The following is a 15,438-nucleotide window of genomic DNA, read 5'->3' on the forward strand; positions in this document are numbered from 1 at the left end:
ACCTCTCTGATAAGGTGACACTGAGCAGAGATCCAAAGTGAAAGATCAAGCCACACAGCTATCTTGGGGAGAAGCATTCTAGGAGGAGAGTAATCGGTACAAAGTCCCCAAAGCAAGGGTGCTTGATGTGATGGAGGCCAGGGTGGCTAGAGTAGAGTAAGCAAGAGACAGTAAAGAGGTGGCCAAGAAGGTAGTAGGGACCCAGATTGTATAGGGCCTTGCAAACAATTATGAGGACTTTGAATTTTAATGAAATGGGAAATCACTGGTAAGTTTTGAGCAGTGTCATTACAAGCAGAATTCAAACCCAGGGCTAACTCCAGTGGAATGTGGCACATTACATTCTCTCAAAAGGCTGACTCTTACAGGAAAAAGAATGTAGTCACACAGGGCAGTCCTAGATTTCCCAGTGTTCCACTTAGCCCCACCCTACTTATCTGATACCTCCCTAACTTAATAGCTCTCTGCTCCAGATAGGCTGATGTCCTTCCTCTAACCTGCTCCCTTCTCCAGCTCCCTGGCACCTATGGGAATACTCCTCCGTACTCACTAGAGTCCAGCAGAGTGCCAGGCACCCAGGTGATACATAATTATTGATTAATTGAGTTAGCCTCCCTTTTACATTCTGGCAAGCTCTTTGAGGCAGAAGATATGAATGAAGAATATAAGCTAGGAATAATGAGGCCTGAAATCTAAGCCAGACTTGACGACTAACTAGATGCATGGCACTAAGCAAGTCATTTCTTTTGACTGGGTCTCTTTTTCACCAATTATAGATGATATTCAGATTTCACTGACATTTACTGAATACTTAAACCATTTGTGTAAGGTTTTTATTTTCTCTCATTAAATCCTTACAACTATGTGAGCACTAAATGATCTCTAAGTACTCCCACCACTGCTCAATTCCAAAATTCAGTAACAGTGAAATAGCTCCAGTCGCAGAATTATGCTGTGTAACCAATGAGTACTTTTGCAACCCAGAAGTTTGGCTTAGAAAGGTTCCACCTGTGACTTTCTTAACTTTGTGAATGCAAGGTACAAACAGGACTGGACTGACTATATGCCTCTAGAAGGCAGGGACCGCATTCTACTCATTTTTGTGTATGTATAACTCCTCCCAACACACACACCCATCCAGAAAATAGTTGAATATATGATGACACATAAAGGTAGACTTGACAAAAAAGTCAAGGAAATAGGTCTCGTCTTACTGACTGTCTTTAAAAAGTAGAGCATTCCTTGGAAACTTTAGAAGTATGCTAAAGTTATTAATCATCTATCAAAATTTATTAAATAAGCTACAGAGCTATGGGAATTTTATAGAATATGAAAAAATCAATTAATAATCAGCTGTTCTCTGCGTATTCTCAGTGGAGAACTCTTCTTCATCTAGACTTTTCTGATTTCCTTTGTTGGGATGACCTGAATTTGGGGGGTAGAGATAGGGAGGGGTTGAGGAAGTGGGAGTGTTGGGGACATTATAGGGTCATTTGCTAGCTAAGCACCAGAACGAATCTAAGCCTTAACACTTTCTAAATTCCTAAATATTAAGATGTTTTCTTTAAATTTTTGAGCAAGACTCAGGTATCAGACACCCTAAAACTCAAATCATAAGGACAACAGTGTCATAGTTTACTGGAACCCAGAGAAGCAGAACTTTTTGTATATTGCCCTCTATAATCACTAACATCAGGGATTTGTTCAAAACTAGTAACTCGGTGACTCATGTATTGTACATCTAAGAGATGTATCCTTCAGTAAACCTAAAGCACACAAAGGAATAATATGTTTACACATATATTTATTTGCCCTTGAGCATACTTAAAATATCAAAAGAAAAGTGAGGCCAGGCAAAGTGGCTCACACCTACAATCCCAACACTTTGGGAGGCCAAGGTGGGCAGATCACTTGAGGCCAGGGGTTCAAGACCAACCTGGGCAACATAGTGAGAACTGCCTCTACAAAAAATTTAAAAATCAGCCAAGCATGGTGGCGCATGCCTGTAGTCCTGGTTATTCAAGAGGCTGAGAGAGGAGGATCACTCCAGCCCAGGAGTTTGAGGCTGCAGTGAGCTATGATCATGCCTCTGCACTCCAGCCTAACCGACAGAGCAAGACTCTGTCTCAAAAAATAGACAAATGAATAAAAATCTAAAAAGTAAAGTGACACTTTTTTCTTTTGAGACAGAGTTTCGCTCTTGTTGCCCAGGCTGGAGTGCAATGGTGCAATCTCGGCTCACCACAACCTCTGCCTCCCAGGTTCAAGCGATTCTCCTGCCTCACCTTCCCAAGTAGCTGGGATTAGAGGTATGTGCCACGACACCTGGCTAACTTTTTGTATTTTTAGTAGAGATGGGGTTTCTCCATGTTGGTCAGCCTGGTCTCAAACTCCTGACCTCAGGTGATCCACCTGCCTCAGCCTCCCAAAGTGCTGGGATTATAGGCATGGGCCACTGTGCTTGGCCAAGTGATGCTTTTTGGAAATATTTTTACCAGGATGAGTTGAATCTTCTGGCTAACTTGGTTAATGAGAAAACTCCTTTTCCAAGCATCCTAGTAAATGAAGGTTTTATGTTAGATCTATGTGCTATAACTTTTTGGAGGAAAATAATTGGTTTTTTCCTATGAAATGTTACATAATCCTAGAAACCAGATGACTAGGCCAAAGGTAAAGACAAGTCCTTCAGTTCTGTGTAAGCAATTTTGTTCTTTTTAAAACTAGGACTCTGCTGGGCATGGTGGCTCACGCCTGTAATCCCAGCACTTTGGGAGGTCAGTATTTTAAAAAACAAACAAATTCAACACCAAAAATCATTATTTACACCAAATGAGAAAATGATAGCCAATGTGGTGATTATAAAATGAAGTCATCTCAGTGTTTTACTCTGAAAATTATGTTTACATTCTGGTTTTTTTGTTTTTTTTTTCTGAGACGGAGTCTCGCTCTGTCGCCCAGGCTGGAGTGCAGTGGCCGGATCTCAGCTCACTGCAAACTCCGCCTCCCGGGTTTACGTCATTCTCCTGCCTCAGTCTCCCGAGTAGCTGGGACTACAGGCGCCCGCCACCTCGCCCGGCTAGTTTTTTGTATTTTTTAGTAGAGACAGGGTTTCACCATGTCAGCCAGGATGATCTCAATCTCCTGACCTCGTGATCCGCCTATCTTGGCCTCCCAAAGTGCTGGGATTACAGGCTTGAGCCACCGCGCCCGGCCTACATTCTGCTTTTATATCACTGCAATGAAAATTACCTTTTTAAAAAAATGTTTTCTTTTTTTGAGACAGAGTTTTGCTGTTGCTGCCCAGGCTGGAGTGCAATGGTGCAGTCTCAGCTCACTGCAACCTCCACCTCCCGGGTTCAAGCGATTCTCCTGTCTCAGCCTCCCAAGTAGCTGGGATTACAGATGCCCGCCACCATGCCCTGCTAATTTTTGTATTTTTAGTGGAGACAGGGTTTCACCATGTTGGTCAGGCTGGTCTCAATCTCCTGACCTCAGGTGATCCGCCCACCTTGGCCTCCCAAAGTGCTGGAATTACAGGTGTGAGTCACCGTGTCCCTCAACCTGACTTTAAAAAATAGCCACTGTACTATAACAGTAAAGTTCTAGACTAAAGTGAAAATGGATACTAAATATCAAAGGTATAATTTCCCTTTAACCATACCAGTTTCAGAATATTCAACGGTTAACAGCATAGCTCTGAATTAAGACTGCCTATATGGCCAGGCATGGTGGTTCATGCCTGTAATCCCAGCACTTTGGGAGGCCAAGGTGGGAGGATCACTTGAACCCAGGAGTTTGACACCAGCCTGGGCAACAAAGTGCACCAGTCTCTACAAAAAATTTAAAAATTACTTGGATGTGGTGGTGCGTGCCTGTAGTCCTAGCTACTTGGAAGGTGGAGGTGGGGGGATCCCTTGAGTTCAAGGTTGCAGTGACCTATGATGGCACCACTGTACTACTGGCACATCCTGGGTGACACAGCAAGACCCTGTCTCAAAAAAAAAAACAAAAAACAAACAAAAAAAACACTGCTTATGCCTATGCTTATCCTGGTCCCGCTACTTCCTGGCAGAGTGATCTTGAGTAAAAGGCTCCATTCCTCTATGCCTTAGTTTCCTTGCCTAAAAAATGAAAATAATAAGAGAATCTTCATATGGTTGTTGTGAGGATGAAATGAGATGATACGAAGCTAAATTTAGAACAATGTCTTGCACATAAAAGCACTCAATTAAAGATAGCTATTATTATCAAATGCAAGACCAAGAAAAATGTACTTAGCAGTGATAAAATCAATTAAGTACATATTGAATGCCAACTATATATCCAATGTTGTTCCAGGCACTGTGGCTAAAGATAAATGTATAATGCACGGTCTCCACAAAACTAACAGTGATCTCTCTGCTTGGGGTGACAATGTTAAAAAGCTTGAATTAATTAAAGAATATATAACATAAGTGCTAAACTGTGAGGGAAAATTGCTTGTAATATAAATTCAAAGGAAAAACACCAAAATGAGAGCTAACATTTCTTAAGCACTTACTATGTAGCAGGTACTGTACATGAATTACCTCATTTAATCATCACAACCCTATGAAATAGGTATTATTAACTCCATTTTAACAATGAGGAAACTGAGAAATAGGTAAAGCAATGTGTTTACACAGCTAGTAAGAAGCAGATCTAGGATTCAAATCCTGGCAACATGACTCCTGAGTCTGCCTACCTAACTATTAAACTATAGTGGGGCAAGGAATTCAACAAATATTAATAATGTCGCCACTGGGGCTCGGCATGGTAGCTCACACCTGTAACCCCAGCACTTTGGGAGGCTGCAGTGGACAAATCGCCTGAGGTCAGGAGTTCGAGACCAGCTTGGTCAACATGGTGAAACCTTGTCTCTACTAAAAATACAAAAATTAGCTGGGTGTGGTGGCACGAGCCTGTAATCCCGGCTACTCAGGAGGCTGAGGCATGAGAATTGCTTAACCCAGGGAGGTGAAGGTTGCAGTGAGCTGAGATTGCGCCACTGCACTCCAGCCTGGGCAACAGAGTGAGATTCCATCTCAAAATAATAAAAATAATAATGTCACCATTTACTGAATGCCTACTATGTGCCAGGTAGTATACTAGACACTCTCAAACATCCCCCCCTTTTTTTTTCTGAGACAAGGTCTCACTCTGTCACCCAGGCTGGAGTACAGTGGCGCAATCTCAGCTCACTGCAACCTCCGCAGTGACGTGATCTCGGCTCACTGCTACCTCTGCTTCCCAGGCTCAAGCGATCTGCCCACCTCACCCTCCCAAGTATCTGTGACTACAGGTGTGCACCACCAGACCCAGCTAATTTTTTATTTTTGGTAGAGCCGGTGTTTCGCCAAGTTGCCCAGGCTGGTCTCAAACTTCTGAGCTCAAGAGATCCACTCGCCTCAGCCTCCCAAAGTGCAGGGATTACAGGTGTGAGCCACTGCGCCCAGCCTCAAACATCCCTTTTTAATAATTTCACTCATTTTATAAATGGGGTTACACACGGACACGGAAAGGGAAAATAACCTGCTCGAGGTTAATACACGGAAGAGGAGGGATTCAGTCACAGATGTGCTCACCCTGCAGAGTCCATGATCTTTCTGACTTCACTTTATCTTTCAAAAGCAAAGGAAGGCTGGGTGCCTGTAACCCCAGCACTCTGGGAGGCCAAGGCGGGTAGATCACCTGAGGTCAGGAGTTCAAGACCAGCCTGGCCAACATGATGAAACCCTGTCTCTACTAAAAATACCAAAATTAGTCAGGCGTGGTAGTGCACGCCTATAATCCCAGCTACTGGGGAGGCTGAGGCAGGAGAATCACTTGAATCCAGGAGGCGGAAGTTGCAGTGAGCCAAGATCGTCCCACTGCACTCCAGCCTGGGAAACAGAGCAAGACTCTGTCTCAAAAAAAAAAAAAATGCAAAGAAAAACTTAGTTGCTATGAGCAGGACTTATGCACAACTGAGAGGATTTGTATAATTTAGATAGCCAATGAGGTAGGGAGAGAAAATATACTAAAAAAAGGAGGAACCAAAGGCCAGGCACAGTGGCTCACGCCTGTAATCCCAGCACTTTGGGTGGCTGAGGTGGGCGGATCACCTGAGGTCGGGAGTTCGAGACCAGCCTGACCAACATGGAGAAACCCGGTCTCTACTAAAAATATAAAATTAGCCAGGCGTCGTGGCACATACCTATAATCCCAGCTACTAGGGAGGCTGAGGTAGGAGAATTGCTTGAACCTGGGAGGCAGAGGTTGCGGTGAGCCAAGATTGCACCAGTGCACTTCAGCCTCGGCTATTAACAACAGCTAAACTCCGTCTCAAAAAAAAAAAAAAAAAAGGAGGAACCAAATGAGCAAAATATAAACCGAAAGATAGAGTTGAGGAACGTAAAGACAATAGCCTTCCTAGCAAAGAGTAAGGAAGAGTAGAAAATATGGCTAATTTGGGTTAAGATCGCAGGGAGTGAAAGCAAGGTGGAATATTAAGATCTGATTCAGGCCGAGCGTGGTGGTTCATACCTGTAATCCCAGTACTTTGGGAGGCCGAGATGGGCAGATCACCTGAGGTCAGGAGTTCAAGACCAGCCTGGCCAACATGGTGAAACCCTGTCTCTACTAAAAATACAAAAATTAGCTGGGTGTGGTGGCGTGTGCCTGTAATCCCAGTTACTCAGGAGGCTGAAGCAGGAGAAATGCTTGAACCCAGGAGGTGGAGGTTACAGTGAGCCAAGATCACACCATGGCACTCCAGCCTGGGTGACAAAGTGAGACTCTGGCTCAAAAAAAAAAAAACCACAAAACAAAACATCTGATTCAGTAGACAACAGAGAGCCACCTCAGGCTCTTGAGGAAGTGAGCAGTATAATAAAAACAGGACTTTAGACATAGTGCTGATAGCATTATCAGTATAAACTAGAATGGGGCGAGATCATAATCAGAGACACTATGAATATGCTGCTGAAATACAGATGTTGAGCTGATGAAGACTTAAGAGGACAGCAAAGAAACATAAAAAGTAAGGGGCAAACATGAAAATAACTTTGAAAGTAGAACCCCAAGGATTTCATAATAATCAATTTAAAAGTTAAACTCTTCTTGCTTTGGGAGACTGAGGTAGGAGGATGGCTTGAGGTCAGGAATTCAAGCCCAGCCTGGGCAACAGAGTGAGACCCCCGTCTCTAAAAAACTTTTACAACTTGTCAGGCGCAGTGCCACATGCCTGTAGTCCTAGCTACTTGGGAGACTCAAGTAGGAGGATTGCTGAAGCCCAAGAGTTTGAGGTTACAGTGGGCTACGACTGCAGCACTGCATTCCAGCCTGGGTGACACGGTGAGACCTCCACTCTTCTTATTCTGTTAGTAAACAAGATCACATCAATAGCAACATAAACAACAGAAATGCTGCTGGGTTTTTTGTTGTTGTTGTTGTTGTTTTGTTTTTTTCTGAGATGGAATCTCACTCTGTCGCCCAGGCTGGAGTGCAGCAGAGCAATCTTGGTCTTGGCTCACTGCAACCTCTGCCTCCCCAGTTCAAGCAATTCTCCTGCCTGGGCCTCCCGGGTAGCTGGGACTACAGGCTTCCACCATCACGCCCGGCTAACCTTTTCATTTTTAGTAGAGGCGGGGTTTTGCCATGTTGGCCAGGCCGGTCTTGAATGCCTGACCTCAGGTGATCCGACTGCCTCGGCCTCCCAAAGTGCTGGGATTACAGGCGTGAGACACCGCGCCTGGCCAGAAATGCTGTTCTTCAATCCCTTCAGAGTTAACTTTGAGGTTAATAGGTTTTTAGCTATATCTGCCTCAGCAATACTTGCCTAGACACTTTGTTCCACAGTAAGTCAAATATTTTTCCTCTGTACCCAATGCATACTGATAACCACCACTTGTACCGGGCAGTCAGCCTTAGCTGTACCTGTAACAACCCACGCAGTGAGCTGCCTTATCTCAGGCTGGATATGCTCAGCAATTCCAACCCCACATCTGTGGCTCAACAGTTTAGAAAAAAGAATAACTGTTCTCTCAAACTTTTAATGGGTACAAGTCCTTGCAGGACTGTATGGGTGTGTGGGTATATGTATGTCTGTGAGCCCACATTCTAAGGTATATTTGGGTGTGCTGGTCTCTTGGCAAGGTTTGGGGATAGGTACTAGGTTGATAACTGAGTAGATGCAATGTCATCCCATCAATTTCAGACATCCCATTTCTCCCCAAACAATTCCAAGGGAAGAATTCCTTTTTTTTTTTTTTGAGACGGAAGTCTCGCTCTGTCATCCAGACCTGAGTGCAGTGGCACGATCTCGGCTCACTGAAACCTCCGCCTCCTGGCTTCAAGCAATTCTCCAGCTTCAGCCTCCCAAGTAGCTGGGATTACAGGCATGCATCACCACGCCTGGCTAATTTTTTTGTATTTTTAATAGAAACAGGGTTTCACAATGTTGGCCAGGCTGGTCTCAAACTCCTGACCTTGTGATCCATCCGCCTCAGTCTCCCAAAGTACTGGGATTACAGGCGTGAGCCACCATGCCTGGCCTGGAAGAATTTCAGCTCACACTGCCTAGGGTCACACGATATGGTATGTACCACACAGTACAAGGGGAAAGAGGCAGGAAGAGTTCCAAAATGGTAGAAATGCCTCATTCATTCAAATCAATTTGATACAATTTATTATGCATCAAGATCCTATATAATATGATCCCTGGTTACCTCTCTGGCCTCTTTCCCTATTCTGCCTCCTTTTTCTAACTGTGCTCCAGCCACACGAGCCTCCTTGCTCTTCTTTGAACACATCAAAGTCTTTGCTCTTGCCCTATACCTAGAACGCCTTTCCCAACTACTCACACAGCTGTCTTGCTCACTTCATTCACGTCTACTCAGTCAAATGTTACCTCCTCAGAGAGGTCTTCCTTGATCAACTAAAATAGTGCACCCACCCTCCCTCTTCCCTGACTCTCTATCTACTTACCCTGCTTTTTCTTCATAGCATTTATTATTACTTGACATTATTTATATGTGTGTGTACATATGTGTGTATACATACCCCTCCACACACAAATACACATACATATGCAATGAGGGGAGGGATTTTACCTCTTGTTCATTGCTTTACCCCAGCACATAGCAGGAGTTCCAGGAATATTTGTTGCATAGTGGATCAATGAATCTTTCATATGTTTGGGACTGAGATAAGTACTGGAAATATAAAGATGAATAAGTCATGCCCCTTGACTCAAAGGAGCTAACAAACTGATGGAAGAGATGAACACACCACAAGAAGAGAAAGCACCACGGCTTCAGGTATTTCCCCCACAGAGTGTCCTCTGGAGAGTGAAAAAACAAGTTATTTGCATACTTGTAAACCTGAAGTGTTAACTGCTATAGCACTGTTATTGATTTATTTATTTTTAATTTTATTTATTTATTTAGAGACAAAATATTACTCTGTCACCCAGGCTGGAGTACAGTGGCATAATCACAGCTCGCTGCAGCCTCCAAATCCTGGGCTCAAGAGAGTCTCCAGCCTCAGCCTCCTAAGTAGCTAGGACTACAGGCACATGCTACCACATCTGGCTAATTTAAAAAAATTTTTTTTAGAGATGGGGTCTCGCTATATTGTCCAAGCTAATCTCAAACTCCTGGCCTCAAGTAATCCTCCCTCCTCGGCCTCCTAAAGTGCTGGGATTACAGGTGTGAGCCACTGAGCACAGCCCAGAACTGTAATATTAATAAAAAGTTATAAAAAGACAAATTGCTGGTCATAAGAGACAGACCTAGTTTCAAATTCAGATATTGTCATTTGTTAGCAGGGCAATTACTTAACCTTTATAGTTTGTTTCCTAATACATAACATGGAAATGATCCTGGTGCTTCAGAGTTGTTATAAGATAATGCATATAAAGCACTTTTCATACTGCCTGGAACACAGTATGTACTCAAACGTTAGCTATTAATATTACTAACAGTTGACTTAAATGATCCCCTTGGGGCCAATGCCCAATCAATAGCTAAATCTTACCAATTCTATCACCAAGGAAACCTCTCCTATCGTTTCCTTTCTCTTCATGTTCACAGCCCTAACTGGTATCTCTGATTCCAGTCTCTCTCCCTTTGAATTCAACTCACACTTTCCTAAAGAATTAAATCCAAGCCCCTTAGCTTAGCATTTAACGTCCTTCATGTTTGGGCCCCAATTTACCTTTCAGTCCTTTTTTTCCCACTACTTTCTGGAATCCACCACTCTAGCCAAATTAAATTACTCTTCTAGATATACCCTATGCTTCCCCACTATGATGCCTGTTCATTTTATTCCCTCCTGGAATGCTCTTCTCTTTACCTTCAAAGGTCCAAATCTTTCCATCCTCTTTCCAGACATAACTCAAATGCCATAATGCCTTCTCAATTAAAAACAATCTCTCTCTCCCCAGAATACCTTCATGTTATTTATATGTCTTTTATAGCACCAATCCCTTTTAACTTTATATTTTGCTTATGTACTCTGCAGGTTCTCTGTTGAAAGATCCATGCCAGTTCTTACACTTACTACATACTCAAATAAATGTATGTTGAAGGCTAGGCGTGGTGGCTCACATGTGTAATCCTGGCCTATTGGGAGGCCAAGGTGGGTGGATCACTTGAGAACAGGAGTTCAGGACCAGCCTGGACAACATGGTGAAACTCCATCTCTACAAAAAATATAAAAATTAGCCAGGCATGGGCCAGGCGCAGTGGCTCATGCCTGTATTCCCAGCACTTTGGGAGGCCAAGGCAGGTGAATCACGAGGTCAGGAGATCGAGACCATCCTGGCTAATACGGTGAAACCCCGTCTCCACTAAAAATACAAAAAATTGGCCGGGCGCGGTGGCTCAAGCCTGTAATCCCAGCACTTTGGGAGGCTGAGATGGGCGGATCGCGAGGTCAGGAGATCGAGACCATCTTGGCTAACACGGTGAAACCCCGTCTCCCAGCTACTTGGGAGGCTGAGGCAGGAGAATGTAGTCCCAGCTACTTGGGAGGCTGAGGCAAGAGAATGGCATAAACCCGGGAGGCGGAGCATGCAGTGAGCTGAGAACCGGCCACTGCACTCCAGCCTGGGCGACAGAGCGAGACTCCGTCTCAAAAAAAAAAAAAAAAAAAAAACAAAAAATTAGCCGGGCGTGGTGGTGGGCGCCTGTAGTCCCAGCTACTCAGGAGGCTGAGGCAGGAGAATGGTGTGAACCCAGGAGGCGGGGCTTGCAGTGAGCGGAGATTGAGCCACTGCACTCCAGCCTGGGCGACACAGCAAGACTCCATCTCAAAAGAAAAAAAAAAAAAATTAGCCGGGCATGGTGGTGCACACCTGTAGTCCCAGCTACTTGTAGGGCTGAGGCAGGAGGACTGCTTGAGCCAGGGAAGTTGAGGCTGCAGTGAGCTGAGATCATGCCACTGCACTCCAGCCTGGGTGACAGAGTGAGACCCTGTCTCAAAACAAAAATTTAAATGTAAATTTAAAAATGTATGTCGGATCTACATTTGGGAGTATTCTGGTTTTATATATATATATATATATATATCAGCATGTATATAATATTCATTCAACATGTATCCATCTATCCATCTTCATGTGTATATTATATATTAAATATAATATTATATATGATATATATAATATTGAATACAAGTTGAATGAATATTTTGCAAATAGATATTAAAATCAGATTTAGCTTCAACAAGAAAATTTCAGCCTTGAACTAGAATTTTCTGATCTAACCTGTATTACAGCTCCTTCACAAAAGGAAACTGGTACAAAAAGTACTACACTTTCTAACCAGTGGTCATATTATTTTTTTTTAGTTCTGGATTTTAAGAGGTCACATACCCTTCCTTTCACTTCCAGAGTCTCAACTGCTTTTGATCAGAAACTTCTCAAATTCTACAATATACATTTAGATTTAAAAGCAAAGTGAGCCTGGGCAACATAGTGAGACCCCATCCCTACAAAAAATTTAAAAATTAGCCTGGCATGGTAGATGCATCCTTGTAGTCCTCGCGACTCAGCAAGCTGATCAGGAATTCAAAGTTATAGCCAGCTAGGATCGTTCTACTTCACTCAGATCACTGCACTCTGCCTGGGTGACAGAGCTAGACTCCGTCTCTTAAAAACAAATTTAAAATATTTAATTTTTTAAAATTAAAAAAATTAGGCTGGGCACAGTGGCTCACGCCTGTAATCCCAGCACTTTGGGAGGCTGAGGTGGGAGAAGTGCTTGTGCCCAGGGGTTTGAGACCAGCCTGGCCAACACAGCAAGACTTCATCTCTACAAAAAAGAAAAATTTTTTAAAGTTTAAAAACTAAAGCAAAGTGATATTATTTAAAATACAGAATTGTAATTCAGGACTAACTAGTTCTACCTATTAACAGAGTACACCAAGCTCACAAAACACAATAATAAACAATAAGGATGATGACCACCATTCTTTCCAAGTAAAGCTGTTGCTGATCTCCTGTTTATAAGGCTCCAAGATGATTTTCAAGCCCAAGAAACACCCTGTATTTGACTCATTCAGCTATAGTTTCACTCAGACCCTAATGGGGAGGAGGGAGTTTTAAGACAAGCAATACCATTCTGAATTCCACCAACAACTCTACCATGCATTACTTGCTCTGTGGTTGTGGCTAAGTCTCTTAGCTTCCCTGTGTACCAGATTTGTTCAAGAGCAGCTAAGTAGGGAAGGAAAACAAAAGCCTCATCTGCCTGAAATCCAAAAATACACCCCAATGCTTTGTTACAAAAGACAAAATAATGTAAGTTGAAATGTTGCTGGTGAATTATCTTTATTAAAACAGAAGTCATCCCACCTCTCAAATACCAGTCATTGTGTCTGATTTCCGAATTCATTACAGGAAGAACTGTGTATGAAGTCATCCAAACACATGCACTCTCCACTTCCCTTAATTGAAAGTTGCTGATTTCCGAGGAGCCAGGGGCTGAGCAGAATGTAAACCTAAAGCCTAAATCAGTAAACAACCCCATCCAAACTGGCCTAAGAGGAAAGCGAGGTGGGTGGGGAGGAAGGTGGATGACAGGAGAAACTCGGCTGACCACTGCGCCAAGTCAACGCACTCACAGCTCTCGAGATGACACACACTCCCCTTCCCACCCTCGGGCTGTTTTGGTCCCAGCACCGTGGGGGCAGAACTCCAGAGAAGCAGCTCAAGCTTCAGCTGGGGCCGGGGACCCTCGGGCAGCCCGGGCCTGACAGACTGGGGGAGGCAAGCCCACCGCCCCCAGGGTGGACAGCCCGAGACAGCCCCAGGTGTGGCCTCGGCCGTAGTCCCAGCCGGGCTCCGCGACCCGGCAGTCTCACCCAGGCCTGTCCCGGGGACAGCTCCCGCCCCCCAGCTCGGTACCCCGGCTCACTGGCTTGGCTGATCCGCTGGATGTTGCCGCTGCACGTCTGGATGATGCTGCTGAAGTCCCGGAGCTGGGGCCCTGAGGGCCCCAGGTTCCGGTACATATCTAAGGGACCGTATGACATGACGAGGAGCTGAGACCTGCTCGCCCTACACCACTCTCCTACCGGAAGCAGCCGCCAGCCGGGACCCGCAGGCTGACGGAGAAACTGGGAAGACCAAGGGCGGGGAAGAAGCTAAGGCTGCGTGCGCACTAGTCCCGCCCCCACGCAGCGCGCACGCGTCCTCCCCGCCCCTGTTCAAAGTGCGCAGGCGCCGCTGGGACTGGGGCTGGGACTGTATCTTAGAGACAGGACTGCCCGGGGCTTGGGGGTTGCGGGGCGGAGAGATGACGTCACCTAGTTGGGGCTGAGATTGGATGAGCTTGGGTGGAGGTGTTGTTTCTCGCCAGGGCACATTGACAAGAGGCAAGAATTTTCGATTTGCATAAAACTGTACCAGATGATCTCAGCCCTTACATCCTATTCTGTTTTGAGAATTCAGGCCCAAATATGGGAGTATTCAACGTTGAAACTCAGACCAGGAACCAAATCGTAACCCGAAATTCCTCTCTACTTCCATCCCCAGGGTTTTGGTAGTATTTGGGGTTTCCAAACCGCTTTCATTTCTCCCTCCACCCCTCTTCTAATCTAAACAATAAAATAATAATGTTTATTAAGCACATATTATGTGTGAATCCTCACCGCAATTCACTTGTTCATAAGATTTTTCACAGCAAGGGACGATGCTCTATCTACATTTTTATCATTAGAATAGATAACGGAGAGCCGGTTTTTTAAATATTGAAGTAAAGTAACTCATCAATGTTAGCATTATTATTTTCCCTATTACCGATGAGAAAATTAAGACCAGCGAGGTTACTTCGCCTTGCTGAAGTTTGACTGCAAAAGCCAAACGCTAAGCTGACTCTCTCCTCACCTCGCTACTTCTCTAAAATTCATTCTCATCGAAATCTCTCCCAAATAGCTCGTTCATCTATATCCCAAGCCGGGATTTCTTGGAGAACTAGATTCCTAAAATTTAAAAATCATACCCTTAAATACTTTGGAATGCATGACCTCAATTTTCCTACAGAAGACTGCATTTCTGTAAGCGTATGTTAAAAGGAAAGACATAGGATTTTGGTTTGGGAGGAGATCAAGATGGTGAGAAGTGAAGGGGAACTGGCTGTTTCCTGTGTTCTCCACCCCACCCCAGCCTGCTTTGCAGTCTTTGGAAAATGCAAAGACGGAAAGCTGCTTGCCTGGGTGAAAGGAGACCCCAAGTGAATGAGCCTGTATATGGCCTTAGGGTTTTTTCTTTATTTTATTTTATTTTTTTTGAGACAGGGTTTCGCTCTGTCACACAGGTTGGAGTGCAGTGGCATGATCTCCGCTCACTGCAACCTCCTTCTCCTGGGCTCAAGAGATCCTCCTACCTCAGCCTCCAAGTAGTTGGGACTACAGGCGTGCGCCACCACGCCCAGCTAATTTTTATATTTTTTGTAGTGATGGGGTTTGGCCATGTTGTCCAGGCTGGTCTCGAACTCCTGGGCTCAAGTGATCACCACCAGCCTTAGGATTTTTTAAGGGTGGCTATCTCTATTTTTCGTTGGAGAATTTGAGAGCATTTTTTTCCCTCTCTCTAGAAAGAGATGGATGACATCTGGGGGCTCTTGTTTTGGTTATTTTATTTTATTTTTGAAATGGAGTCTTGCTGTGTTGCCCAGGCTGGAGTCGAATGGCGCAGTCTTGGCTCACTGCAATTTCTGCCTCCTGAGTTCAAGCAATTCTCCTGCCTCAGCCTCCCGAGTAGCTGGGATTACAGGCATGCACCACCACAGCCCGGCTAATTTTTGTATTTTCAGTAGAGATGGGGTTTCACCATGTTGGTCAGGCTGGTCTTGAATTCCTGACCTCAGGTGATCCACCCGCCTTGGCCTCCCAAAGTGTTGGGATTACAGGTGTGAGCCACCGCACCAGCCTGTT

At 44.5% G+C, this 15,438-nt stretch overlaps 1 protein-coding gene across 2 annotated transcripts in view; it reads right to left on the minus strand.

Moving 5' to 3' along the window:
- Positions 1-13,649, minus strand: part of STX12 (syntaxin 12) — a 51,669-nt gene extending 38,020 nt beyond the window's left edge. For both annotated transcript variants that reach the window (XM_005544254.4, XM_015439908.4), the window contains exon 1: positions 13,419-13,649. In XM_005544254.4, the coding sequence (XP_005544311.1) occupies positions 13,419-13,536 (118 nt within the window). In that variant the 5' untranslated portion in view covers positions 13,537-13,649. The remainder of the gene's footprint in view (positions 1-13,418) is intronic.
- Between the last annotated feature and the right edge of the window lie 1,789 nt (positions 13,650-15,438).

This window comes from Macaca fascicularis, chromosome 1, assembly GCF_037993035.2.
Source record: "Macaca fascicularis isolate 582-1 chromosome 1, T2T-MFA8v1.1".
NCBI lineage: Eukaryota > Metazoa > Chordata > Mammalia > Primates > Cercopithecidae > Macaca > Macaca fascicularis.